The sequence below is a fragment of the Postia placenta genome (genome assembly GCF_002117355.1).
Source record: "Postia placenta MAD-698-R-SB12 unplaced genomic scaffold POSPLAscaffold_1, whole genome shotgun sequence".
In the NCBI taxonomy this organism is placed as follows: domain Eukaryota; kingdom Fungi; phylum Basidiomycota; class Agaricomycetes; order Polyporales; family Adustoporiaceae; genus Rhodonia; species Rhodonia placenta.
This window is the reverse complement of record NW_020169832.1, coordinates 3,835,726-3,858,378: the sequence shown is the minus strand read 5'-3', so window position 1 is coordinate 3,858,378 and position 22,653 is coordinate 3,835,726. Positions and strand designations below refer to the sequence as shown.

The 22,653-nt window shown below is 53.0% G+C and overlaps 8 protein-coding genes across 8 annotated transcripts; 4 read left to right on the top strand and 4 right to left on the bottom strand.

Moving 5' to 3' along the window:
- The first annotated feature begins 202 nt into the window (after window positions 1–202).
- Window positions 203–1,294, top strand: POSPLADRAFT_1177128 (hypothetical protein). Its single transcript, XM_024488474.1, has 5 exons — window positions 203–319; window positions 370–941; window positions 998–1,098; window positions 1,152–1,202; window positions 1,258–1,294. Exons 1-4 carry the CDS (start codon window positions 301–303, stop codon window positions 1,174–1,176), a joined length of 717 nt encoding a protein of 238 aa, XP_024344903.1. The 5' UTR covers window positions 203–300; the 3' UTR covers window positions 1,177–1,202; window positions 1,258–1,294.
- A 177-nt stretch (window positions 1,295–1,471) lies between these two features.
- On the bottom strand, window positions 1,472–2,481 carry POSPLADRAFT_1130147 (hypothetical protein; the record flags this gene model as incomplete). Its single annotated transcript, XM_024483923.1, has 2 exons — window positions 1,472–2,210; window positions 2,261–2,481. 2 exons carry the CDS (start codon window positions 2,479–2,481, stop codon window positions 1,472–1,474), a joined length of 960 nt encoding a protein of 319 aa, XP_024344902.1.
- A 1,101-nt stretch (window positions 2,482–3,582) lies between these two features.
- POSPLADRAFT_1064434 (hypothetical protein) lies at window positions 3,583–4,868 on the top strand. Its single transcript, XM_024481802.1, has 3 exons — window positions 3,583–4,066; window positions 4,133–4,143; window positions 4,198–4,868. Exons 1-3 carry the CDS (start codon window positions 3,602–3,604, stop codon window positions 4,763–4,765), a joined length of 1,044 nt encoding a protein of 347 aa, XP_024344901.1. The 5' UTR covers window positions 3,583–3,601; the 3' UTR covers window positions 4,766–4,868.
- Window positions 4,869–5,478: 610 nt separating this feature from the next.
- POSPLADRAFT_1038314 (hypothetical protein) lies at window positions 5,479–6,658 on the top strand. The gene is made up of 10 exons (XM_024477365.1): window positions 5,479–5,575; window positions 5,635–5,711; window positions 5,770–5,874; window positions 5,935–5,955; window positions 6,023–6,115; window positions 6,177–6,187; window positions 6,239–6,290; window positions 6,345–6,363; window positions 6,421–6,427; window positions 6,481–6,658. Exons 1-10 carry the CDS (start codon window positions 5,509–5,511, stop codon window positions 6,485–6,487), a joined length of 459 nt encoding a protein of 152 aa, XP_024344900.1. The 5' UTR covers window positions 5,479–5,508; the 3' UTR covers window positions 6,488–6,658.
- Window positions 6,659–7,457: 799 nt separating this feature from the next.
- POSPLADRAFT_1130016 (hypothetical protein) lies at window positions 7,458–8,345 on the bottom strand (the record flags this gene model as incomplete). Its single annotated transcript, XM_024483906.1, has 1 exon — window positions 7,458–8,345. One exon carries the CDS (start codon window positions 8,343–8,345, stop codon window positions 7,458–7,460), a length of 888 nt encoding a protein of 295 aa, XP_024344899.1.
- A 363-nt stretch (window positions 8,346–8,708) lies between these two features.
- On the bottom strand, window positions 8,709–10,643 carry POSPLADRAFT_1072706 (hypothetical protein; the record flags this gene model as incomplete). Its single annotated transcript, XM_024482541.1, has 7 exons — window positions 8,709–8,890; window positions 8,941–9,357; window positions 9,428–9,594; window positions 9,657–9,790; window positions 9,909–9,998; window positions 10,187–10,560; window positions 10,634–10,643. The coding sequence occupies 7 exons, from the start codon at window positions 10,641–10,643 to the stop codon at window positions 8,868–8,870; spliced, it is 1,215 nt and encodes a 404-aa protein (XP_024344898.1). The 3' UTR covers window positions 8,709–8,867.
- Window positions 10,644–11,049: 406 nt separating this feature from the next.
- Window positions 11,050–12,202, top strand: POSPLADRAFT_1038312 (hypothetical protein). Its single transcript, XM_024477364.1, has 5 exons — window positions 11,050–11,098; window positions 11,163–11,214; window positions 11,269–11,709; window positions 11,773–11,946; window positions 12,002–12,202. The coding sequence occupies exons 1-5, from the start codon at window positions 11,067–11,069 to the stop codon at window positions 12,125–12,127; spliced, it is 825 nt and encodes a 274-aa protein (XP_024344897.1). The 5' UTR covers window positions 11,050–11,066; the 3' UTR covers window positions 12,128–12,202.
- Window positions 12,203–12,508: 306 nt separating this feature from the next.
- Window positions 12,509–20,278, bottom strand: POSPLADRAFT_1165650 (hypothetical protein). Its single transcript, XM_024487891.1, has 30 exons — window positions 20,145–20,278; window positions 19,983–20,091; window positions 19,884–19,923; window positions 19,668–19,770; window positions 19,435–19,605; window positions 19,293–19,329; window positions 19,132–19,196; window positions 19,018–19,083; window positions 18,550–18,961; window positions 18,359–18,443; window positions 18,276–18,305; window positions 18,039–18,222; window positions 17,930–17,989; window positions 17,834–17,877; window positions 17,648–17,780; window positions 17,345–17,587; window positions 17,262–17,293; window positions 17,139–17,208; window positions 17,040–17,076; window positions 16,845–16,988; window positions 16,712–16,795; window positions 16,105–16,664; window positions 15,696–16,053; window positions 14,968–15,644; window positions 14,531–14,923; window positions 14,212–14,471; window positions 14,097–14,162; window positions 14,025–14,038; window positions 12,960–13,936; window positions 12,509–12,898 (listed from the first exon to the last, which is right to left on the bottom strand). Exons 1-30 carry the CDS (start codon window positions 20,171–20,173, stop codon window positions 12,631–12,633), a joined length of 5,751 nt encoding a protein of 1,916 aa, XP_024344896.1. The 5' UTR covers window positions 20,174–20,278; the 3' UTR covers window positions 12,509–12,630.
- Between the last annotated feature and the right edge of the window lie 2,375 nt (window positions 20,279–22,653).

Here is a 22,653-nt window from a genome sequence, read left to right as displayed (position 1 = left end):
GGTAAAATGCGATCATGTGCTATTGACGTAATCGAATAACTTAGTAAGAGCAGAGTGTATAATACAAGTTATTACAGTCTGCAAACCTCCTTACCGCTCACCAGCATGCCATCGCCATCTGCTGCTTCCCTCCGCTCACTGTCGCGAGTATCTCGCTCGGCCTTGCGGCACAGACCCAAAACACACCCACATACCTTGTCACGACATATCGCAGCGAGCGCACTCTGCTTAGCTAACTTACACCATGGAACCACCTTGGCGACCTTCCACGCTTCACATCCCACGAGGTCATCAGCAAGTATGGAGCGACCCCTGCATCGTAAGCATTTGAACTGCGAATTCTTGAACGCGACTCTCAATCTGTCACAGAGCGGTCTATGTTTATACAGACCGAGACAACGCCGAATGATGACTCGCTGAAATTCATACCCGGCGTGGCTGTCATGGAAGAAGGGACAGCAGAGTTTATGGATACAAAATCGGCGCTGAAGTCACCTCTTGCCATCCGTCTTATGGGAATCGAGGGTGTTACCTCGGTGTTTTACGGTCCCGACTTCGTCACTGTGTCTAAAGACTCTGAAACATCCTGGTCGGTCGTTAAGCCCGAGATATACTCTATCCTGATGGAGTTCTTCTCCTCCGAGCAACCACTTTTCCGTTCACAAGAAGACCGAGACTCGGCGGGACCCCAGGACACTCGCATCCTGGACACAGACTCAGAAACTGTCGCCATGATCAAAGAGCTGCTCGAGACTCGAGTACGACCGGCGATCATGGAGGACGGCGGAGATATAGAATACCGCACCTTTACGGACGACGGCATTGTTCAAGTGAAGCTCAAGGGAAGTTGCAGAGGCTGCTCTTCAAGCACCGTTACTCTGAAAACTGGCATTGAGCGAATGATGATGCACTACATTCCAGAAGTAAAGGGCGTGGAGGAGGTATGTATATGCATGTTGAGATTTGAGTCGATCACTGATACATATCATCGCGATAGGTTGTTGATCAGGAGCAGGCTATTGCATTAGAAGAGTTTGAGAAGTTGGAGAAACGACTAGGGCACGAGCCCGAGCCCTCGAACGGGAAGAAGGACTCACCGTAAGGCTTAATGTTTCGCTCGCTTGAGTTGACACTTACGTGCTGGCATCTAGGATGGCCCAGTATATGTCTGTATGATCACGACTTATCACACAACTCACGATGTACGTTTAACAACCAGTGTATAACCTCTGCTCCATTTACATCTGACTATAATAGTACTGTTCTATAATAAATACGAGTCGCGATGCGGGGCATTAAAATAGTATGCAATTTGAAGATCACCGAAGAAATGCCAGAATAAATATGCAAGTGCGTGGATGGGAGAGATTGTATCAAATACTGTCGGCCGACAATCAGCTTGGCGAACAACCTTAAAAAGACTCAACTCACCATGTTAGGAGGGTAAGGAAATTCAAGGCAAGTATGCTTTTCACAGCTCGCTCATCCGCTCGGCGAATTCGATGGTTCCAGCGCACGGCAAGCTCTGGTTCTTCAGGTGTCGCTGAAGGGCGTCCTTCCTGCTGAAGCCCTGCAAACACCCGCCGATCATCTTGTGCCCCTTGTGCAAATACGGCTTCGACCCCGGCGCGAGCGTGACCGAGCGCGCCTTGGCCACGGGTACCCCACAGCAGACCCACTTCTCGTGGCTGTCTTCGGACTGGTGCGTTTCGATATGGCGCATCAGGTCGGGCTTGCGGCCGCTCGCGGGCTTGAAGTCGCACACGGGGCAGACGCGCCTGTCGATGCCGCGCTTGCGCTGTTCGCTCGAGACGTCCGTCTGCTGGTTGCGCGGACGCGAGCGGCCGCTGCTGGTGCTCCCAGACGCGCTCTGGACGGGCGAGGTGTTGCCGCGGCTGGCGCGGCGCGGGGAGGTGGGAGGGCTCGCGCCGGTGTCGTATGGGCTGTAGCGTCGTGGGCGGGTGGGCGTCCTGGGGGTGTACTCGCCGTCGCTCCCGTCCCCATTGTCCTCGTCGGAATCCTGGGCGGAGGAGTAGCCGGGTGAGGTGCGCGAACTGCCGACGCGGGACGGGGCGGGCTTGGGGCTGGAAAGCGACATGTGCGCGAAGGAATCCATGACTGGCGAGAGCGAGAATGCGGAGGGAGGATACGCAGGCACGGGGGACTGTTGACGCGTCGACGTCTGAGGGAGGCGGCCTGTACTCGACGACCTGGCTAAATGTGAGAGATGACTCGCGTCTTATATGTGCGCGGGACTCACCCGCGAGGAGGAGACCAGGGGTGTGACCCCGTGTTTGAAGAAGGCAGCGGCTCGGACAAAGGGGACGCGAAGTCAAGCGGAGTGGCCACTGCACGATGCTGGGGAACCCCGTCCAGATTGGGATAGTGGGCCTCGTGGGGCGTGGCGAGACTATTATCGAAGAGCGCATCTAAGATACAAGCGGGGGATCTCCCGGCAGTGGTCTGGCTGTAAGCGTTCATGGCTGATAGCGAAGGTACTGCTGAAGAGGAGCTGTTGGCTAAGGCGACTACAAGTTGTTGCTGAAGACATAGCGACGGTCGCGTCGTCTTTTATACGCAACGAGTACTTGCGCTGCGAGGCAGCCATTGTGCGTTCAAGCTTTGTGGCTGGTGGCATCGGGAGGTGATTGTGGCAAATGATGGCAGTGCGGCATGAGGCAACGGTGAGCTTCCCGAAAGCCACTGGTACGATGGGATCAGTGAGACAAACCCTCTCATTGGTGGGATCGGTGAAGGCCACGAGGGGCAACTGTGCGTGCACGAGAGGGTGGCTCGTTTCTCGTCGAATACCGCAGTCGACGCGATCTCGTGACCGCGTTATTTCTGGGCGCTTCTCATCTACTCGACCGCGATTCGCTGTGTTCAAGCATCGGACGACGAGACAAGGCCAAGTAGCAAGGTGATATGTACCAGGAGGGTTGTGATAGTTTCGCGCGTAAGGGCCCTGTCCAGTGGCACCTGCCTCTGCATTGTTTGGCCTTGGTTCATTGTCCCCCGAGGTACACGACTTGAACACTATACCGATTGTTCCGTTAAGGCAGAAAACGTTGCACTCAGTACAACGTGTGCACTAGTCTAAGATGAAGAATCCTCGCTTCATGACTTAAGAGTTTGAAATTTGCTTTCTAGTGACGTCATGAGTGCGAAAGCGAAGGACATCATGTTGTTACTTTTTATGACAAGATACAAAACAGAACCCGGGCGTAAATGCTACATTACGTGCCGAACATAGCGAAATTTCTGTTACGAGGACGGCATTTGACGGCGTAGAATCATAAATAGTTAAGTGGATAGACACGGTGGGACTGTACGCTGCATCCGTGGATATTGCTGGTTGCGGCATGAGGATGCCCTTGTTCCAGTTATTTCTAAGTGGCGAACTTAGCCGAGGTGGCAGTGATGGATCGCTAGTGGGTGGCTAGATCGCCAGCCACAAAGGCAAAACACGCAGTGACCTCATGGGCGCTTCCTCCGGGGCATCCCGATTACTACCAGACCCCGATTACCATAAAGGGAAATACAGGCGGGGTTCTCTCTTGTGGTACGCTAATCCTTCCTTCAATCGCTCTGGCTGCTCACCATGAGCGCGGAAAACATACCTCGCAAGTTCGTCCTTGCCTCGCGCGCCTCGCAGCTGGCGCAGATCCAGACGAACATCGTGCGAGATGCTCTGGCCGCACAAAATCCCTCGACCACATTCGAGACCTCCTTCATGGCGACCGGCGGCGACAAGAATCAGTCTCAGGCTCTTTACCTGCTCGGAGGCAAGGCCCTGTGGACGAAGGAGCTGGAGGTAGCGCTGCTCGATGGCGAGGTCGATATGCTTGTCCACAGCTTCAAGGATGTCCCGACGGAGCTGCCGCCGGGCTGCGAGATCGCGGGCGTGCTGGAGAGGGAGGACCCAGTCGATTCGCTCATTGTGAAGAAGGGTGAGCCGTGGAAGAGCCTGGAGGAGCTGCCGGACGGGAGCGTCGTGGGCACGAGCAGCGTGCGCCGTGTCGCCCAGCTCAAGCGGCGCTTTCCAAAATTCATCTTCAAGGACGTGGTGAGTCTCCTGTCGATCTCAAGAGTGCCCTCTGCTGATCGTGTGCGGCACACTCCGTCCCGTCAGAGGGGGAATCTGTAGGTGCTTCGATTTCTCGCCGTCGGCTCCGGATGACACCGCGCGTCGCGCAGAAACACTCGCATGACGAAGCTCGACGCGCCAGACTCTCCGTACGCCGCGCTCATTCTCGCGAAGGCCGGCATGGTGCGCGTTGGCTTTGGTTCACGCATCACGGCCGACATCGGCCCTCCGACGTTGTACCATGCCGTCTCTCAGGGCGCACTCGCCATCGAGATTCGCAGTGACGACGTCGTAGCACGCGAGCTATGCGCCGCGGTCACGCATCGGCCGACGGAGTGGTCGTGTCGTGCAGAACGCGCGTGTTTGCGCGTCCTGGAAGGCGGCTGCAGCGTGCCTGTCGGCGTGCACACTGTGCTGAGGGAGGGCGGGGCTGGTAAGGGTGGTGTGCTTCACATTACCGGCTGTGTCACGTCTCTGGACGGACAAGAACATGTCGAACATGTGATCGATGAGGAGGTGCGATCTGTCGAGGAGGCAGAGGAAGTTGGGAGACGTCTTGCGCGCACTTTGATCAATACTGGTGCGAGGAAAATCTTGGACGACATAACACAGGATCGACAGAAGAAGATCGAGCAGAGCAGAGAGGAGGAAGGCATCACCTCTGCTCCCGTTTCATGACCTAAATTCAACAGCTCGGAGTTGTATCATAGCTAGTGTAGACCAGGACGAAAACTGTACGCTGATGCTTCATCGATGAGAATGAAATAGAACTGCACTCGCTATTTGTCACAATCATACACCGAGGAGTTATGATTGAGCTACCTAATCAGCAGCTTGCTCGCTTGAAGCTGCTAACATCAGTTCATTGGACTGAGTTGAGACAAATTGTGATGTACGAGATGAACTCAAATTTTCCGTCGCAACTTAGCTACTCCGATTGCCTCAACAATGTCTTGAAAGCACACAGGTGATATATATGACACAGGAATATCAATTTATCCAATGAGACATACACAGCGTACAGCAAAACATTCGTAGGCAGATGTTCCATGCAGCTTATGTTGCAAGGCGTGCAGAGCCACCAAGCAACAATGAGCACCGCAAGAAAGATTCTTCTTCGTCCCCGCGAGCGCCTGCATTTCTCCTGGACCGTAGTTGATGAGAAGCAAGTGACTCTAAGGCGGGGATGATATGACATTGTGAAGAAAATTCGACCGCGCCTTAGCGCCTCATATAGGGCCGGATTGTTTGCTCTTGCTTGCATGGGCGCCTATGACACGAGATCCCGATCTAGTGATGCATCCAACGGCCGCATTCTTGTCCATGAACCATATAATTCTACTCGCTCTCTCACAGCATTGACGAGCTACGCCTCCCGCAGGCATCTATCTCACTTTACACATCAGGCCGGGAACGGAACCATGTCTGTTTCGACGAGGAGATTGCAGAAGGAACTTACCGACATCCAGAAACAGGGAACACCAGTCGGTATGTGTCCTTCTCAGCTGACCAGGTCCAATCGCGCTGGACTTTGTTGGCTTGTCCAGGAATCAAACTCCTGAACGCGGATGACTTTCAGACGTGGCATCTCTCCCTAGAAGTCCTGGGCGACACGGTCTACCAGGTGTGACGACTTCGCATCCGAATGATCTTGTCCTGACTGGATCGGGATCTGTGACTAGGGCGAAGTCTTCGCACTGAAGTTTCGATTTGACAGTTCATATCCCATATCATCGCCTGCTGTACAATTTGTGGTGGACGACACATGGAAAGCGCCGGTTCATCCGGTACGTTCCACCTCATCTCCGCCCGCCTACACTTGTGTTAAAGGCGCCACAAACATCCAGCACGTATATTCGAATGGCCATGTGCGTACAATCACTTAATTTTACTTGATCGTGCCGATTGACGCGTCCTTCCGCTCGTGTGCGGCAGATTTGCGCGTCTATATTAGGCAATGAATGGTCCCCAGTGCTCAGTGTCATCTCCGTATGTGTAACGCTACAGAGTATGCTTGCGTCTTGCAAGGTACGCCCTCCCGATGCACCGTGGCTTTCTCCTTCCACCTACACTGACCGGCGGCGTATAGAAGAAGGAATTGTGCGTTTACCATAACTGTGGATTCCGAGCGGGAACTAATTTCAGGAATAGACCACCAGGCAACGATCGATACGTCAAGAACGCGCCGGAGAATCCGAAGAAGGTCGGTTCACTTCGTGCATAGTATTGACATCGCTGACACTCTATTATCACTAAGACGCGTTTCGAATATCATGGTACGTGCATGATGTGGCTGAACATTGTTTTTCTGACTCACCGTTTTCCTCGCGCAGATGACAAGTATGTGCGCCCTTGTTCTGCATTGTTAATAGGCGACTGACCCGTACCTGCAGCGTGTGACAGCTTACCACGAACCTCACTCTACCCATGAATCTCTCGCAATCATGTATTATTCTCTTGTAAACAGCTGACGTCGCGTTTCAGCAGCATTGTAGGTGTAAACATTGTCACATGTACAGTCTGATCTTGTTGTTTGTACAAGACTAGAGCAATCTCATTCCGTCCACTCTGTAAGTATCCATATACGATAGATACACTGCTGGAAGATAGGAACCCCTCACCCGCAAATATTTGTATTCGGAGATTTCCCGTCACATGCAATCCTACCTCGGAAGCATGCACGCTAAATCTAAGCAGAATCGCAGGTCAGTGCTGCGTAGGATTTGCTCAAGACTGCGAAGAAAGGCCAGGGACCAGAAGTCGAAATACCATTATATGGGCGAAGGAGTGACATCTGAGAGTATCCAGCATATCAAATGCAGACGCTGTAGCGGCAGACGTGTTCATTAATCAATACAACTGTACAATCGTATCGATCGGGCTGGAGGTATGTTTCGGCACTCTGCTGCATATACAATTGGCTGTACCATTTGTAAACCGCCATCCTCGTGTATATGCCAATAGAGGGCTATGATCACCTACTTTCCCCTCCCCACACTGCTGCACGCGATTGGGGACGGACCCTCAGGCGGCAGTTGAGACATAAGCCGGGTGGTAGGAACACCAGCCTTCAAGCTTCAAGCCTCACGAGTGAAAGCATGAGGTTCACAGCGTCCTATTGAGCGCGAGTGTATCTGTTCCGGACAGACACATCTGACGGGTGAAACTCGCTCTATCATTGGCAGTGGTGGACACTGCACCATGATATGTGCGAGTGCGGTAGGTGCGATTCGCGGACAGCATCTATTCAGCAATGACATGCCTCGTCATACAATATTGCCTGACCTACAGAACCTTTGAGGCGAGTACCGTGGCCCAGCTTCGATTCAGAGCAAACACAGACACGTATCGTTACGTTATCTTGGGAGATTCAAAGGCCGACATGATCATAACGCGCTTCCCACTGCCAGTTCGACTCCACACAATCCACCTCCTCGAGATTCGGGTAAATTCGCGCTAAGATTTCGGCGGAGATCGAGCTACCGCCACAGTACATGTGGAGCTGGCGGAGGGAGAGGGAAGAAGGAAGGGAGGCCGTCTCTGTCGTCAACACGTCCGTCCACTTAAACGGCCAATAAAGATAGAGGGTTTGCAGGTGGGGCAACGACGCAATGCCGCTGAGCACCTCGCGAGACGCGTTCATCCACGCATCCGGACAATGAAGGTGGAGGGTCCGCAGGTACGACAACGCCGCAACGCCGCTGAGCACCTCGCGCGCGGGAACAACCTTGATCATCGACGCGATGCGAAGATCCTCCACGCGGCCCTGCGCGGCACGCAGCATGCCCAGGGCGCTGCTGCCCGCCTTCTCGAGATGCAGGCGCGCCAGGCGCGGCAGCGAGGCCACGGCAGCCCCGACGTGCGGCTCCGTGAGCAGCAGCATCTCTGCGGCGGGGAGCGCCAGCGCACGCAGCTCGCGGGCATCCCGGATGAGCGCCGCCAGCGCGCGCAGCAGCTTCCGCCCGCGGCGCGCGTTCCAGCTGTAGGCCTCGTCCTCGGCCGCGCGGTGCCGGATGTCGAGCCTCCGCATGGAGCACGGGCGGCGGGGCGTGTCCGCGAGCATGTGCGCGCAGAAGGCTGCGGTTTGGGCCGCCCGCGTGAGCGTCACGTCGGAGTAGGCACGGGCGAGCGCGATGGGGCGCAACGCGCGCGCGGCCGCGGCTAATCGGAGGGCATCCCCGGACGAAAGGTGCGCCAGGATGAGCAGCATGACGTCCACGTCGAGGTCCAGCATGTATGTGCGCGGCGTAGACTCCATTACTGAGAGGGGTTCGCGGAAGGAGCTGGGGAGGCGCGGTCAATGGCACGAATCCAAGTGCCCTGCTCACCTCCCACTTGACTTCGAAGCGAATATGCTTACTGGTTCGTGCGTACGGAGTACAATCTTTCTGGATCAAGAATATCGGCCGTGAGCAGGCCCCTACAACTTGTTTTGAAGTTGTTGTGATGGGCGCAATGAACTCCGGGCGCTGAGCGTCTGCAGCCTGCAAAAGCCATTTTCTGCCTCCACGTGAGCAGCAGCGATCATTCCACCCAATCTCTCAAATGAACCGTGACAGACGCACCAGATCTCCTTTCCGTCGATCACACACATTGGACCACACCATTGCACCCCACGACATGAACGCATAATGAAATTCCGCCATGATAGATATTAGACGTCCCTCATACTAGTTTCAGACTCGTACTGTTCGCTTCGCCTTCCACCCGCCATAATAAACCAAGAACACCCCGGTCAAAGTCCAACCACCTCCGGCAGCAGCAGCCGCGGCGCGGCGCATCACGCCTCCTGCACGTAGTTCCCTGTTCGCAGCGTCAGTACCCGCCCATAACAAACGCCACGTCGCACGCACCAGGGAACACACCCTGCCGGTCGCCGATGCGCCCGGTCCACCAGTCCTCCGCGCTGTCCGTGCGCTCGACCAGCTCGATCCGGTCCCCCGCCGCGAAGCCAAGGTCGCCGTCCGCCTGCGGCACAAAGTCGTACACCGCGACGACGTACGCCGCTGCCTTCGGCTTCGGCTTGAGCGGCGGCGGGGGCGGGGGCGCGCGCTTTGCCGCCGCGGCGCTGGACGCGGCAGAGGCCGACGGCGAGTAGGGTGGGGGTGGTGCGGAGTAGGTGGAGTTCGCGCCGGGCGGGGGCGGCGGCGCCTTCTTGAAGGCTGGGGCCGTGGCTGACGAGGCAGAGCCGGTCGTGGAAGAGGTCGCGGAGCGGCTGAGCGAGGTCGGGCCTCCGCCAGACACGGCGCGTCGCGATTGGACCATTTTCGCTGGGGCAAGGCCGTTGTTAGTACAAAGACTCGAAAGAAATGATCGGATGTGTGTGCCGCTGAGACGTACATGTCGAGACGATGCGCTGCGTGAGCCCGAGTGCTTCAATCTTCTCCCACGCGTCCGTCCGCTTGTTCTCGTAGTCTGCCGCGATGTCGTTGCCGCTCACCGAGACGTCGTATTTGCCATCTGCGAAGCCGTGCAACTTCTCAAGCATGAGGTAGAAGATGTTAAGCCTGAAATCATGTGACGCCCGATTACCGAAGCTATCGCGGATCAGGGGAAGAACGAGACATACTGCATGTAGAAGAACGAATGGAAGAGCGGGTCGACGAATTGTGTCGCCTGTACCATGAATCGCGGGAGTTCGTTCTTCATAGTCGTGTTGATGTACTCGTAGTCATTGGACGCTTGTTCGAAGTCTTGTTCAAGCTACGTCCGTAATATTTGGAGGGATGTATGCGTATCAAGCGTCACAGTGGCAACCATAGAAGTGAAGAGTTTGATATAGATGACATTGGTGAGATCTGTTCAGTCGAATATGGCGTACCTTGAATAAATTCTTCTCGTCATTGAGGGTCTTCTCCTTCTTGTCTCTTAGTTTGGTCAATGAGTTGTTGTATCGATCATAGTCAGTCAACTGTGAAGTAGGGTGCGTTAGATCATGTACTCCATTGCTCCTTATGGCCGTGGCGTATGATCCAAACAGAGCAACAGAGCTCGTTGCTCCATCACACACAGGGTATTCGACCCATATGGGAAGCATGAACACAGCACGATCTGCCGCGCTGATCCGTGCTGTCGTGGTGAGTACGTATGGAGACTTACCTTGTGTTCGCGCTTAGTGATGGTCTTCCGTATCATCTTCATGACTCCCTGTAGCTCCTTCGCAGGACCCAGGATGCGACTTTCGATAAGCTCCAGCTCGGGCGCAAGGGCTGACTTGAGCTCTTGCAGGGCGGCCTCGTATGCATCGACATTCTGAATTGTGTGCTCTGCCTCCGGATGCTTCCCTTCCAAGTTGTACTCGCTCTGCATGGGGTGGAAGACGGTGGCGAAGTGCTGGGCGTACTGGGCGCCATGTGTGAAGAGCTTGGAGACGGACTCGGTGTAGGCTTTGGTGTCCTTGATGAGCTTCTCTGTCGCGTCTTCTATCGACGTAAAACGCCGGGCATAGTCCTCGAATTCAGGGTCGATGGACTCTAGAAAGGCGAGGTGGGCGAATCAGGTACGCAATTAAGCGGAGGTACAAGCGATAGCGCTGGATAGACGCACTCTTGGACATGCCGACCTTTGTGCCCAACAAGTGGGGCGTTCTGCGGCGATTCTCGTCATGAGCATCTCCCCGCGGTATGTGATGCGATTAGGGGGCTTGCCTTGCGAACGCTTTACCGATTCCCTTCATTTCTCAGATTTGTCCTGTGATGGCAAGAAGGTGTTAGGTGCTAGGATACTGAACGAGCGTTCCAGGACGCAGTTCTCAGATTGGCGAGCAACAAGGAGAGAGTGATGAGGAGGGGGAAGGCAAAGCCAAAGTGTCAGTCACGGCGTTGCGGGACTGTGCATACAGGGCGCTTACGTCAGCAGAATGATGTAATGACAGGCACTTGACAGAATCGGCTCCGGATGTCTCTCGACTCACTCTAACGATATAAGCAAAGATAAGCAAAGGCGACCGTAAACACAACCCAGCGCAATACCCGTAGCAATGCCCATCAACCAGCCTTCAAATCAGATCAAGTGTGACCCTGTTCGACCCTCTCCCCGCTCGCTCAACTTCTCATCAGACCTTTGCATCCAACAGGCTCACCAATGTCTCTGTTGTCCGCCTCAGAAAGAGCGGAAAGCGATTTGAGGTCCGTCTCCCAGCGCGCTTACAAATGCGCTCTACTTAGCCCAACGGCACACAGATCGCCTGCTACAAGAACAAGGTCCAAGAGTGGCGCAGCGGAGTAGAGACAAACCTCGACGACGTGCTCCAGATCGCCAACGTCTACATCAACGTCTCCAAGGGCGAGCTCGCGAAGAGCCAGGACCTGAAGAAGGCCTTCGGCACCACCGACCAGGACACCATCGTCGCCGAGGTGCGTCCGCATGCCTGCATGTGCTCGTGCCGAGCTGACCGCGGAACCCTTCTTGCTTGCCCTCAGATCCTCAAGAAGGGCGAGCTCCAGGTCGGCGAGAAGGAGCGCGAGCACGATCTCTCGTCCATTCGCCGCGAGATAGCCACCCTCGTCGCCGAGAAATGCGTCGATCCCGCGACACAGCGGCGGTACCCCGTCGGCGTCATCGAGAAGGCCCTCGTCGACGCGGGCTTCAGCGTGCGGCCAGGGAAGAACGCCAAGAGTCAGGTTCGTCACGCCGACACACCCAAAAGCATAAGCATATCGTCGAAGAGCTAACGCCGGCGGCAGGTCTCTGAATGTATCAAGCTGCTGCAGACAGAGTCCAAGCTCCCGATACAGCGCGCGCGCATGCGCGTCTTCATCACGCTGCCGAACGCAGATGCAGAGCGGGTCCGGACACGCGTCCTGGAGGCCGCAGAGCGCGTCGAGCGTGACGACAAGGGTGCCGAAAAGTGGGAGACGGTACGCATGCTCTCCTCCGTCAGTGCACGTGCTAATATGTCCTATCGTTGTCCAGATCCTGTTCATTGACCCTAGCCAGTTCCGCGTCCTCAACGACCTACTGCAGAAAGAGTGTGCGGGAAGGGGAACTTTGGAGACACTAACGTTCGCAACGGCAGGTGATGACCCGGCCGCGGTTTGAGCTCCCATAGCCTGTGCCTTACATGTAGATGTGTAGATCTGAATTGTTGTACTTGTACCCGAGCAAAATATACTATGGGTTACCTTCGTCACGTCAATGTGATGGTGCCGATTTCGCGGCCCGCTCGGCTTCCAAGCCGGGGGCTGAATCCTTGCGCCCCGGCGATCGAAAGGTCCATCTTCTGACTCCGCTCTCGTGCGTGACATCGTGGTCAGATCACTAACGAAGGGACTCCGCAACGACTGATCCGTTCGCTCTCGTTCAGGTTGGAGGTGACAGTAGGCATTCGAAAATCTAGGTGTCCATATAATCTCGGGCACAGTGGAGTGCCTGATTGTTGCGGCATCACAAACCTGGCCATTTATAACGCCATCCACTGTATCATAGAAGGAACTTCACAAGAACAATATGTCTGACTAGCTGGATATGAGACATTCATTCATAAACAAGAATGAAGAGGCTCGACCCTGAGCGCTGAGCACCGAGGGTCGTTATCGGTTCAGCTAAATGTCGTCGCCGTACCAGTCGTCTTCGACTTCATCGCCAATGTTCACCTCAGGCTTTGGCTCCTTGACCTTCTGTTTTCTTGCTTGGACGATCCCCTTATATGCTAACGCCAGGTCCTCCCGCCAATCCGTCTTCGGCACGCGCTGCGCCAACTCACTGACCTCTGCAACACGCTTCCTCAATTCCTCTATGTCGCGCCGCTTGTGCAGATCCGCAGCCGGCTTGAGCGCCTCGCGCAGACGCTTCGTCTCCTTCAGCAGTTGCCTGCGGCACACCGGAACGGAGCGTCAGCGACAGAGCAAAGCGGCGCTGGGCACGCACGTACTTAATCTCGGTCAGGCGCGCCCCGACCGCCTCCAGGTCATGATGTATGGCCATGACAAGCCGCCTCTTCGCGTTGCCTTTCGCCTCGAACAGATGGCCGTGCAGCAGCTCCAGGCAGACCACTGCGTGCGGGAGAGGCCCCAAGAAGATCATCCGGTACGTCCGGTGCGGCCACTCCATCGTCTTCGCGGCCGTCTCGAACTCGGCGGTGACGCGACGTCTGATGGCGTGCGTGGTTATCGGCGTGCGTCTCCGCTCTTGCTGGGCGCGCCGGTGGACGAAGGCGCGGTAGACGGTGAGGAGCGTGAGCGCGGCGCCGAGCTCCTCCTCGGTCGGCTGTATGGCGGCTGCACGCGCCTGATCGTCCTCGGCGGAGAGCGCTGCGTCCATGTCGTCGAATTCGTACTCGACGTCGCCGTCATCTGGGGCAGCGGCGACGGCTTCTGCATCAGTGTCCTCTGGCGCTGCATCGTAGATGGCGTCAGGCGTTGAGCTGCGATCCTCCACCACTATGGCTGTGGCCTCGTCCTGGGGTGCTAGTGTGTCATTGTGCGAGATATTTGCGAGCTTAGCTGGTGTTCCCACTTTCGGCCTCGCCGTCCAATTTATTTGGTGAGCGCGCATGGATTCTGTCCCCTCGCGCCTGAGTGTAGGCGTGGGCAGCGAAGTGGCTCCTGCATCCAGTAAGCTCGGTATGTCCTCGATCCTGTCGTATATGAGGTGTCGGACATCCGGCAAGGCCAGTGATTGCTGTGACGTTACTTCCGCCTTGTGGATATGTATGATCTCATCGAAGGAAGTATCATTGGATGAGTATTGGCGGAGCTCGTGTGCTAGGTCATCCCAAAGTCGAGCGTTCGCGTATCTGACAAAGGAGTGAGAAGATCGAAGAGGAGAGGAGACGCAGGGCGCACCGATCGACGAGGGGATCAGGGATTTGGATATGCCTGCTGAAGGATGTAACAATTTGAAGCACTTCTGCTCGATACCATGGTATATTCTCCCCAACTAGAGGCGATCATGAGCTCATGTGGATTACGATGACAATGAATAGACGCACGGAGACACAGATTCTTGCAGCTTTGCCCCAATCAGTGGCCGCTCACATTTGTAGCGCAGGCGAGGACTCACATCCGACCTACGAAAGTGTTCCTGATTTGCTGGTCCGTGGAGGCTATATTGATATTCTCAAATAGCAGATGTTCTGTAGCAACCTCAGAGACGGCAGCGAACCGAGATCTGCTGTGACTTACCTGCGCGTATCCCAGCCATATACATCCGCTCGAGAAGCTGTGCCATAGATCTGAGGTATAGATCTACAAACCTGATCTCTCTACCTTCTAGCTTGTCGAAACTACTAGTAAGCCGAAGTAGCCAGCTCTTGGGTAGAATGACATCGTGAAGATTAATTCCGGTTTGAGAGCGATAGGACAATATCAATAACCCGCAAAGGTGGTCTACGATGTTGCAGATGTCTCCTGCGTCGATGGGAACGTGATTCTCGAGAATGTGACTGTAAACGATGTTACTGACTAGTGAAAGACATCTTCACAATTACAGCTGAATACGCACTCAATGAAGAGGGTTCCTTGCGTCAGCGCCGTCCTGGTGCAGTTGTTCATGAAGGCAAGCAGATCGTGGACGACATAGACCGCTCCCGTAACCCCTTGTCTCATTAGCGTACCAGGTCTTGTCACGCGAACGCAATCAAGACGTGGAACATGGCGGCTGGCATGCGTAGGATGAAAGGCGGCGTATAATGATACAGCTCCGATGAACGAACTCAAAAACGTTGATCCAAATGGCTGCAAATGACGAAGCCAATCGAGTATCCAACACCTAATGGCATGCAGGGCATCTTCGAATTCGGGTATCGTGAGGCGGTTCAGATCTGTAGATGAACCCAACTTGCAGACAGATGGGTTGAGCGTTTCGTATAACCGGCGAAGCCAATAGCTAATTAAGCTTGCTCATTAGAACACAAAGACATTTGTGTGGGTAGTACGCACCGACGTTGCTCGTCGCGTTCATATAGAGGTTCGATGTAATAGATGGTATGGTAGATCAAAATTTGCTGAAGAATGGCTCGAACGCGTTGATTGTAGGCATCATTCTTGTCGTCTTTCGTATCCAGGTGTTCCCGTGAACATTGTCCAGATTCCATCTGGATGCACCTCCCATATACGGTGTATCCTATACAAGGGCGCAAAGCTCTTAGCCTGTAGCATAACTTGTTTTCTTCCCGGACCTTGCGATGCAATCGCTCTCGTAGAATACCTTTGATTATTCTCTCGAGTCCGACACGCAGGACCTGCACGCCTTTCTGGGTTGATCGCAGCGATGGTGTTTTATGATTGTTGCACAGAGAACGCAGATGGGTATCATTGAATACGAGGAAGAAGTCTTGGGTGGAGTTTTGGAATCCAAGAAGCCGCTGGATATCTTTGTCGTCGCACGGATTGTCGGCGAAGGCATACCTTTGCAACCATTGAACGTATAGTAAGAAGTGTTGTAGCGACGTGGTGATTTCAGCCGCCGATGCTCCCAGCAGCTCGGGGAAGTCGGTGAACACATGATCAAGGCATCGTAGTGCTGCTGCTCGATTACCGTGTCGGCGGTGAAATCGATGTCCCAATTCCAGGAGCTTTGCCGAGTCATTCGCGACGATAGCTTGGAACATGAAGAGCTGAATAGAACATCAGCGTCACAGCGACTACGAGATGGCTTAAAGACCGACCTCATCTCGACGTCGTTCATCCAGATCATCAATGCTAAATTCATGTGCCATGCGAATAAGCTCCTGAAGTGTCGCATTACGCCTCGCAATCGCTGACTCTGGTGTTAGACCAAGGGGTAGTCCACGCCAGAGAGCATCGAGGAGGCACTGGCAAGCGCTCCGAACAGAATTCAGATTGTCCTTGTCCTGCAGAAAGGTTTTGATGGCATCGAAAGTGCGACCTTCTGCAAGGTGAATCTCGGCTGCCTCGGAGAATCGCTTCAACTCCACTAGATAAATTGTCTGGACAACGTCTAGGCCATAATCATCCATAAACTCCAGCGCCTCTTCGTCAGATTCGAAGAGCTCTCTTGCCCGTCTGCAACAAATGTTCAAACATGAAGCAGTATCGTATTGAGATGAAACGTACTTCAGCTTGCGGGCTCGCAAGTATTCCAGTCGAGAGATATTATAGATGGAGTCTGCAATCGTATGATCCATTTCTTGACGATGTGACTCAATGACGTTAACAGCTTCATCGAACATCCCCTCCTTGCGGTAGTATTGCGCGGCTAGAGTGTACTCAGCTGCTTGTATGTAAGCCTCTGCAGCTTTCGTATTGTTACCGCTTTCGGCATAGCAACCCGCAGAAATACGAAAGTATGCGCGCTTTTCTAGGACTGTACTTTTGGCGGAATCCCAGAATGCATCAGCCGCAGCCTTGAATGCTGCCTCACGTGATGGGCTATTGTCTCGGAGATTGGCGGGGGTAGAGCGAGCTCGCTCTCGAAGGTAGTACGCATATGTTATAGCTCTCTCCCGATGCATTTGAGCTCGCTCGTAGCAGTGCATGGCTTGTGAATAACGCTTCTTGTTGAAAAGCGTGAGAGCAGTCTTTGCCCATTCCTCCGGTGTCGAAGATACTGCAAGACGAGGAACGTCAGATCCTGGTGTGCAAATCTGAATCTGATTTTTCGAGGCCCAATAGACCTATATTGTGTGAGAGGACGATAAATGAATATATCTGAGACACCCACCTGCATAGGTTTGCCTTTGGCAGAACTATCCACAATCCAGAGATTTTTGCGCGCTCTGGTGACTGCAACGTAAAGGAATTTGAGCTGTGATGAAATCAGTTTCCGTACAGTTGGTTGCCCCTCACAGACGTACATCACGGCAGACACCGTTGTGGCGAGCATCGTTGAAGGTTGGGGCTTTGAGCTTGTCTTCCTGGGTTTCGGACAGTGCATTGAGGACGACTCGCCATTGCGCCATATCAACGGTAGCATCAGCGAAGAAATTGTACAAGAGAACCTAGAATATATATCAGACCACCTAAGCTATATAGAAGTAGATAAAGTATACATCATTGAACTCGAGCCCCTTGCTCTCATACACTATGCTATGAGGTAGTAAAAGAGGTGACCATATGATAACAAATAATAGATAATTAAGTGGACCTACAATATGATCCCTCTATCGCCAACTTGAGCGCGGAGACGTTTTCGCGCATCATCGTCACGAACAATAATACCTGTGGAGGGTGAGACAGTTACCAATAGACGCAGACGCAGACGTAGAACGCACACTGAGTTGCGCCGAAGTCTACGGGACTCCCTCTCAGAGTAAGAGTAAGGACATGATACTAAGGAGTAGCGGACGACACTCACGATCCACCAAACAAGAATTGCTCATATCGCACAGTGTCGTCGTCCCAACCTGTGAAGAAGACGGGCTTGAGACCTTCAATGATGCCTCTCTCAGGCGCAAGTTTGTCGATGGCGTGCGGCCAGAATTGAGTAACCAACTCGATTATAGAATGAGCGCAGTTTACGATGCCGGCATGTGAACGGTAGTTGACTGCAAGCTGGAACAGGTGCGGCTGTGGTTGTTGTCGTTTCCGTGGTCGACCACTTCCCTGTATAGCCACCGCCACAATCAGCAACTTGCATCATGCACAAACTAGAAACAACTATCGAACCTCAATTCTATACAAGAATGCCTTAAGATCATCGAAGCGAAATGCGCTTCCCATCGATATTGTCTGCGCCGTATCGCCTGCCCAGAAAAGCCCAGTATCCGGATTACTACAGATAGTCCTCAAGACTAGTGGTCGATGTCAGCAGTAGCAATAGAGTATATACATTGCACTTTCATACCTAAGGCATCAATGAGCAAATTGTCTTGCGCCTCGTCAATATAGCTGTGGCAGTTATGAATGAAACGACCTAGCACAGAATATTTAGACACTCAACACAAAGTCTATAAGTTGCCCTGGAACGCCTTTGCGAAGTCGCCTTAGAATTGCATGGGTCCTTCATGTCGAGTTGAGAACGCTCAACGACAAGAATAATTGGAGCGAACCTATCCGCCGCATCATAGTCACCACGTTCTCGCTTCATCTTGCAATAATCCTGAAACAGCATGTATACTGTTTCACGCTGGGTAGTGAAGGTGCCTTGAGAGCGATGGCTGAGATCGAAGTATTGTTCTTGGTTCAGATATGTGTTCGCGCCGTTCAATGTCGCCTCAGAACCTTTGAGAACACCTGTCAAAGAAATAATCGCTTTAATTTTCAAAGTGAAGAGTCGCGGTACCGACCTATGAATTCTGCGAACAGCAATGAGGGATCTAGGTCGTGTTTAATTATAATAGCATTGCATCGTTTCACACGGATGGCTTACCCAGTCCTTTCGTTAAATGCTGAGGGAAATGAGGCCAATACGAACTGAGGAAAGTCTGGTAAGAGACGAAGGCCGCCCTATCCTGCTGCATATAATCGTTCGACGACAGTGGTTGACCGTCAGGAGGCTTGATGTCTGCATTCGGTCTCAGATCGGTTTCCGGTGCGACCGCATGTGAAACGTCGTCCAACTCGGCTTCCAGGAGACGACAGAGCTTCATGACTATGTTGAACACAATGCTGACGCAGCCCATCTAAAATAAGACCGACCTGATGATATGTAACAAACATCGGGAAATGCTCGTCTTTCAGGTCGCTGAAGCGCTTTGGGAGGTCCCCTCGCCAATCAATCTCCTCGTCTTGATCGACGAGACCTCGCGCCTGCCGTGCTTGCCGTGCGGCAACGATTGCCTTGATCTCTTCGGGTGACTTGTCCGCGCTCAACAAGGATTCGTGCAACTTCATGAAGAATTCCTTGACTTTCTCCGCAAGGACACGCGACTGTGTTACGAACATCTGGCGAGGCCTATGCATGGCATCATTCTGCATCAGCTGGAATGAGCGTTCAATGCCAAGCATCTTGAACAGCATCGTCGTTGTTTTCCTTAGACATCGATTATTAGATGGCGTGACACTGTGTCCAATATAGAGATATTTCACCCTGTACCACTTCTACCGATGACATAGCACGAAAATGGGTGCTCAATGATCTTTTTCTCCATCGCACTAGAATAAAGCTCAGTCTAGGCTCAGAGATAAGTTGATAGCACGCACGAGACGTCAAAGACGTGGGAAACGTCCGCATCGGCAAGTATGCCTAATTTCAGATCCGTTAATATCTGACTAATACTTTGACGACCTTCGGTGCCTACTGTTGAGAAGCGCCTAGTACGGCGATATGGGTCAGTACAGTTGTACAGGCGTTATCAGATTACATTACGTACTTGTGAGAATGTAACATATTTCTCCAAGCTACGGGCACACCAGATCAATGAGCGCAGCTCCCATATTTACAGGAGAGTAACAAGCAACATACACGAGCATCTCATGCATCTGTTCAACAGAAGGGTTAACAACAGCAGAGATACTCGAAAGTGGGCGCACACCTTCTCCAGATCGTCTTTGTGCAAATCTGGCAAGCGAGATGAAGGAGATTCGACCGGAACCTCTCGTAGTGGCGGGAATATCTTCGGAAGGATGATATGTGCGTGCTCCCCAACGTTTGAGGTAATTCTGTCCAAAGTACACCTGAAGACCGCGTAAGTATAGGTTTTCACTGCTTCCTGGAGACAACGCATGGATATTCGTACCTAGTCCTGTATTCTTTTCCCTTGCGACCCAACTGATATCCGACGCCGTCCCAGAAACGCTTATCAAGCTGTGCATGGGTGTAGATACCGAATAGCTTGATTACTGATGAGAGACGTTATTCAAATCTTACTCAATATGCGACCTATGCGAACCTTGCTGTTCGCTCTAAAATGCAGCTCTTTAGTCATGAGATTTATGGATTACGGAAGGTTGACTTACAGTGCTCTCAAATTCCGGTACACAGTCAATCTGATACTTATGATGCCGTGTGCGTCATCAACAAGCGGGCGACTGAAGCCAGACAAATAGCTTACAGCAAGGCGAGTGTCTCGCGTCATCTTCGCCTCGTAGATGAGTACATCCGTGTCAGGACCTGTCAGGACCTTCTGGTTGTCGAAAGAGAAGTGCCCATTGCTGAGCTCCCTGTGTCGAAGGTACCCGTCAATCAGGCTCTCCAGACAGAGTTCGATGCGTACTTTATCTTCTTGATGAAAATATCGAACATATTAGGAGTCTTCTTCCACGCCTGGCGTAAGTGTTTGTCTGCTTTGGTAGAAATGAGTATGCGCCATGGGCCAAGGCCTTCGGCGCTGCCGAAGTACAGCTTTGCCGCCTGTAATGGTTGTATCGTTGGATAGGCAGAAGGAGCGTCCCTTGCATCTTCTTCGGGTGATACTGCGGACTTCCGGTTGGCCAGTGCGCGTTCAGCGGCGTCAGGCTGTATGCAAGCATCGGGAATGTATCCACGTTTGAACATTTCCGCCAGGGAAGGTCGGCGGAATATGCTCAGATAGTACTGCAGACACACGTCACGTCAATGGCAGCAAAGATACCATGGTGTTGCAAACCTCAAATATGATTTTAAGATGTGTGAGTATCTCTGTTGCAACATGTTCCACTTCCTCCTTGCTAGAGGGCACTCTAACGCCGAGACCAGAGAATAGATTCACATCAGCTCCTGCTGGAAGACCTTGTGTTTGCTTTGCGATGGCCTTCTTCCTGTTACGTTGAGTCATCTTTGGTGATTTGCTGACGACCCCGTTATCTTCGAGCACCGTGGACTGATTTCCCGCGGCGTTTTCACTGAGGAAGGAGGATTGTGATAAGGTAGTCAGCACCGGCAAAGCAAGCTCGAAGTAGCGCCTGTGATCGCGGAGATGTGCTGGCTCATCCTCCGCGGACGGATATGTTGCGAATAATAGAGACACTGAGAAATGGTCCAAAAGCCGATACGCTACCGATGACAAAAATGATTTGGGGGTTGCAGGGAAAGTAACATCGAGGCTTTTCGAAATGATCTCGAAGGCGCCAGGGGTTACAACTACCGCGCCGCAGATCAGGCAAAGGTGATCGACGAACAGTTAGTAGTCACTCACCAGACAGAAGAAACTCAAGAAGCCGAGGACTTGCGCAGAGTTCAATCATGAGGCCGTCGACACTGGCTGCTGAGTTCTCGAGATAACCGTCGAGGACGCTCATGGCGACCTCAAGCGCAATCTCGTCGTCCCTCAGTAGGTCAGCATCGAACTGACTCAGATCGAGTCTTGGTCGAGCCTTGACAGAAATGCTCTGTGTTCGCTTGTCTTTCATAGTGAGCCCCTAGGGTAGAGGTCGATGGGTGGTCGAAAGATAAACCCGTTCAGTTCCCAGGGAACCCTCTGATATAGTTTGCACGCAGTACCTCGTGCCTCAACTGTGCAGAAGGGTCCGTGCAACGGGGCATTCTAGATACGCTATATCCATTAGACGATGGCCTTGTGGGTCTACCGTGAGTAGAAGAAATGCCAATAAGGGAATGCAAGCAGTACTGTGAGTTCCCGAATGGTAGACGACGGACCAGTGACGCTTCCAGGATGTGACATCATTGTTGTACATCCTCTGTAATGTTTTAGGAGCTTCCGACCTCACTACCAGTACTCAGTCAACATACCCAATCTCTAAAGAGTAGCAACTCATACAGAGTGACAATGAGGGGTTCAGGTTAAAGAAGAAGGATATAGGTGCCACCAGATATGGACAGACCCTAACCCTGGGATTTGATTGCTACACCTTCAGCTGAAAGCTTTATGGGATTTCATCCGAAGATGCAAACCGCAGAGCAACCTCTCGTATCAACACCCGCGACACATGAACAGCCCTGTGACTGCTGCGGCGTCAGACACAAAAAATAACATTAATTCCATTTGCTCCTCAGCTTCGTCCAGAACCATGGCAGCACGATATTTGAGTCGGTTGCTAGGCGCGGAATAAGACGGACTGGTAAGAGCTCTATGTACTGTTGAGTTCACTGACAGTGCTTGTCAATGAGCGCTGGCTTGCATTGAGAGGCAACCTAAGTACATGCACATAGATTGTATGAAAAAACATAAGTTGGCTGTGCTCAAACAGGATTGCGACTATTGTTCCCGGAAAGAGTATCTCTGAGGGAGCCATTGAACTCGAAATAAGTGCCTATCACGGATTCAACGTTGGTCACACTGAACCTCGTTGTTCTGACCTTGCGTACAAAATGATCTACAGAATAAACCAGAGGACTGTTGGCTTTTGGGTATGTCGGGCAAGCGTCGCTGCCGGCCCGGGTCACGTGGTCGTGCGCTGGTGTGGGAATAGGACTTATGTAGGCGTCGCGCGCCGTAGGTAGCCCCATCGGTTTGTAACCTAATCACCCATTGATCCCTGTCCATCGAGGACGTTGTCTGCCGGCGGTCTCTCCGGCGTCGTTCTCACAAGGACGGCACTTCCAAATATATCCGTATCAGGTCCGCTATGGACCTTCATCGTCATACCCATAAGTATCCGCTTCGATTCCATCGTCGAGACTCACTTCAGGCTTTGTCTTCTTTACTGGCTGGCGTCTCGGTTCGACGATTCCTTTGAATGCCAACTCAAGATCTTCTTGCCAATCGGACGTCGACATGCGCTGCGCCAACACTTTCACCTCCACTACGCTTTTCTTCAGCTCTTCGATGTCGCGTCGTTTGTGCA